We start from the raw sequence: 3,793 nt of genomic DNA, 5'->3' as shown, positions 1-3,793 counted from the left end.
ATTTCAGGGATGATGTAGATGCATCTCATACGATATGCACTCTCGGGTAGAAGACGGTACATTTACCAGGACCAGTACGACAGCACGTCCAGCCCTTGCTTTGCCGATGCCTGTGAAATTGGAGTTATGACTAGCGATTCTAGCCCTTGCTTGGATTATACACGTTCTGCTTTGCAAACCCAGGATCAACAACGTAGTATATCCCATCTATTGTCAAAGAAGCTTCTGCAATATTTGTAGCTACAACCACTTTCCGTGTACCAGGAGGTGGAGGATCAAATATTCTAGACTGCATTTCACTAGGAAGGGCACTGTAAACTGGAAGTATGATGAGTTCGGGTACCTTTTTACCTAGACCTTTCATTCTCTCATACAAAGACTGACATGCAGAATCGATTTCTTCCTGTCCCGTCAAAAAGAGGAGAATGTCACCCTCGGGCTCTGTCAAGTGAATTTGAAGGACTGTGATAAGAGCTGCATCCAAGTAATCTGATTCTGGCTGTTTGGTATACAGTATTTCAACAGGGAAGGTTCTTCCAGGAATTGTGAAAATGTTGCAGTTGAAGAAATACCCAGAGAATTTCTCAGCATCCAATGTGGCGGACGTGACTATCAGACGAAGGTCAGTCCTACGTTTCAACAGCTTCTTCAGAAGACCAAACAGCACATCAGTGTGAATTGTCCGCTCGTGAGCTTCATCAAGCATGACAACAGAGTACTGAGAGAGGTTTTCATCTATCAGAATCTCCCTAAGAAGCATACCATCAGTCATGTACTTGATCACCGTATCTGGTCCAGTACAATCCTCAAACCGAATCGCATACCCTACCTCCTCTCCTAAACGGCAACCAAATTCCTCAGCTACTCTCTTGGCAACAGACATCGCGGCGACCCTCCGAGGTTGAGTACACCCAATCTTTCCTTTTGTTGTGTAACCTGCTTCAGCAAGATACTGAGTCACCTGTGTTGTCTTCCCAGACCCAGTCTCACCAATGACCACCAGAACTTGGTTATCGTGCACAGCCTGTATCAGCTCCTTTTTCAACTTGTATATGGGAAGGCTCTCCCTTTGCTCCTGGATAGAAAGCTTTGATCTCTGACCAAAAGTTGGAGTTTTCCCGAAAGCATCCTTCTTCCATTCAGGCATGTCATAAGCTGATAACCCGACACCCCTAAGCTCCTGAGCAAGATGCCTTTCACCTGTTTCAGGCATAGGGTCTTCCCAAGGACGATTCAGATCCTTGGGGATTGAGTCAAGCATTGTTCTTTGCTGCTGTTCCCTCATTTCTCTCCTCTCCTTGGTGAGTGCAGACTGAAGTGCAGCGGCACGACTTAAGGACCCTTCTGGATTTTTGAAGATCTTAACTGGAGACATGTCAACAGAGTACCTAGTTTGGCCCTGTAAGAAAGCAGGTTCGTCTTCATTCATCTCAATTTCAAGTTCTTCTTCAGCACCTTCCTCTTGATAAAGCATCCCATCTCCGTCCTCGTCGTAATTTGGAAACTCATCCATTCTCAAGGCACCAGAGGCGATCAACTGCTTCGCTTCCCATCTCTCAGGGGAGCTCATTTTCTTCAACGGCCTACGTGAAGGCGCAACATCACTCTCTTCCACAATACGGATCCCCGAAATCCCAGTCTTGGTGACTTGTCCATCCTTTGTTCTATATGATGGATTACTCCTGGATGAATCATCATCATTTGAAGGCTTCTTCAGAGGGATCAAATCTCTTCCCGTATTCTGATCAACATCCCTCATGGAAAGACTGTATTGACCATTCGAAATAGATATTACTTTGACATAAACCTCCGTATCCCGCTTCACCACATCTTTCGCCTTGTCAACCCTTCTAGTAGCTAACTGAGAAACATGAACTAAACCTTCTATTCCTCTAAATCTATCGAATTGAACAAAACATCCTTTGTCCATTACCCTAGTCACTTTACCTTTGTATACCTGATACAGCTCCGGCTCATTCGCGCCGCCGCCGCCTCTATCGTCCTCCATGTACTCATCCTTGGCACGTCTATCTCTACGCCTATCACTTCTTCCATCTTCACCTTCATCATCGCCACGGGCTCTATCTCTATGCCTATCACTTCTTCTTTCTCCACCTTCATCATCGCCACGGTGTCTTTCTCTATGCCTATCACTTCTTCTATCTCCACCTCCATCATCTCCACGGGGTCTATCTCTATGCCGATCCCTTGTATCATCTCGATCCCTATCCCTACCGGATTCTCTCCGATCTCGACCCCTATTTCGATCCTCCTCTCTCTGTCTCTCCCGAGCTTCTCTTTCAATCTCCTTCTCAAGCTCCTTAACTCTATCCTTAGTATCCTTAATCGCCAAACCTTTGAATCTCTCTTTATCACCATCTTCTACATCGTCTCTCTTCTTCTCGGACTTGGGCTTCGGAGGGTAAATCCCGTGGATAACAGTTAACAGCGAGCGGACGAAGTAATCCGGCATCTCTGCGCCGTTCTCCTTGAGCTTCTTATCGAATTCATCGACAGTCTCAGAGTGACGGCCAAGATGGATGATGAACTCGGCCAACTCCTTTGGCGCATCTCCTAGATGCGTCTCCAGCTCGTTACAGACATTGGAGACGAGAGAGAGATGATTCAATTTTTTGAGTTCCTTATTTTCCATGGACGAAATCACGAAGAATCCAAGACGAATCGAAGAACAACTTGTTTCTGGATATCGATTTCTAGGGTTGTTTTCTGCTTTGCTCTTTGGCCCCCTTTTGTTTTTGGTTCTTCTACTTCAATTAACTAAAAAAAATAAGCCGACTATTCAGAACGCTGCGTTTCAAACGTGTTTTTGAGAATTATCCTTTTCCTTAAGGTTTTGTAAATTGTAATTGGGCATATGCCAAATTGTCTAGTTCTGCTTTGCTATTGTTTTTTCCTTTAGGGTTTAATATTTGTAAGCCCAATAACTCTTTGCTTTTTTGTAAGCCCAAAAACTCCTTATTCCTCCGGAGAAATTATTTTGCTTAGAGATAAAGACTATACTATAACGTGTTCTAATTATGTTGAGCTATAAGGTGTTAAGAACACATCGAAAAGATTCCTACACAGTCTTGATGGATTATACTAAATTCAAACGTCTTTTAGACGCAGTGGGCTCTTTTAGACGCAATGGCAAACGTCTTTTGGTGTCTAAAACTAAAATCAACATCTTTCGGATACGAATTCTGATTGTGTGTGATCCTTAAGACATGATTTTTGGACGGCGGGATTTTTGGACGGCGGGATTAACTAAAATCAACATCTTTCATCCTTAAGACATGATTTTTGGACCGTGATAAGTTTTGGACCGATCTGGTCGACATAAATTTGGGTATCCAAACATTTTTATTTGCAACACAGGCGTTATAAGAAAAAAAAAACCAAACTGAATGTACTATTGTACATTAGATTCGGATTTTATACCCAGCTTAATAAAATTAAACTGGGGTATTAAAGTTTTCCCAACAAAAGAAATAATAAAGATGGTGTCACCTAACCAACTAGCCTCACCTACCTTATAAACCGCATGAAGAAATCGAGTTACCCCACGGACTCACTCAAATTGTTCTTTTGATAAGTGAGGTTTTTATTTTTACTATATACCATTTGCATTTAAATATAACTTAGATACTTGATCGTATATTATACTGATTTTATAGAATTGCGGAAAAGAAATCCACAAAAATAAAGTTATAGATTTTAGTCTGATATAAAGCACTTAAGCTGATTTTACAATCTAAGATTTCATTCCCCAATTTCACCATTCCAAATAGAA

At 42.4% G+C, this 3,793-nt stretch overlaps 1 protein-coding gene across 1 annotated transcript in view; it reads right to left on the bottom strand.

The window, feature by feature from the left end:
* The window catches only part of LOC18011940 (probable pre-mRNA-splicing factor ATP-dependent RNA helicase DEAH5), a 3,792-nt gene extending 1,052 nt beyond the window's left edge, over window positions 1-2,740 (bottom strand). The window contains 2 exon segments of the mRNA XM_006395485.2: window positions 67-151; window positions 154-2,740. Coding sequence (XP_006395547.2) covers window positions 67-151; window positions 154-2,653 — 2,585 coding nt within the window. The 5' untranslated portion in view covers window positions 2,654-2,740.
* Between the last annotated feature and the right edge of the window lie 1,053 nt (window positions 2,741-3,793).

This window comes from Eutrema salsugineum, unplaced genomic scaffold, assembly GCF_000478725.1.
Source record: "Eutrema salsugineum unplaced genomic scaffold, Eutsalg1_0 scaffold_6, whole genome shotgun sequence".
In the NCBI taxonomy this organism is placed as follows: Eukaryota; Viridiplantae; Streptophyta; class Magnoliopsida; order Brassicales; family Brassicaceae; genus Eutrema; species Eutrema salsugineum.
This window is presented reverse-complemented; position numbering and strand designations above follow the sequence as displayed.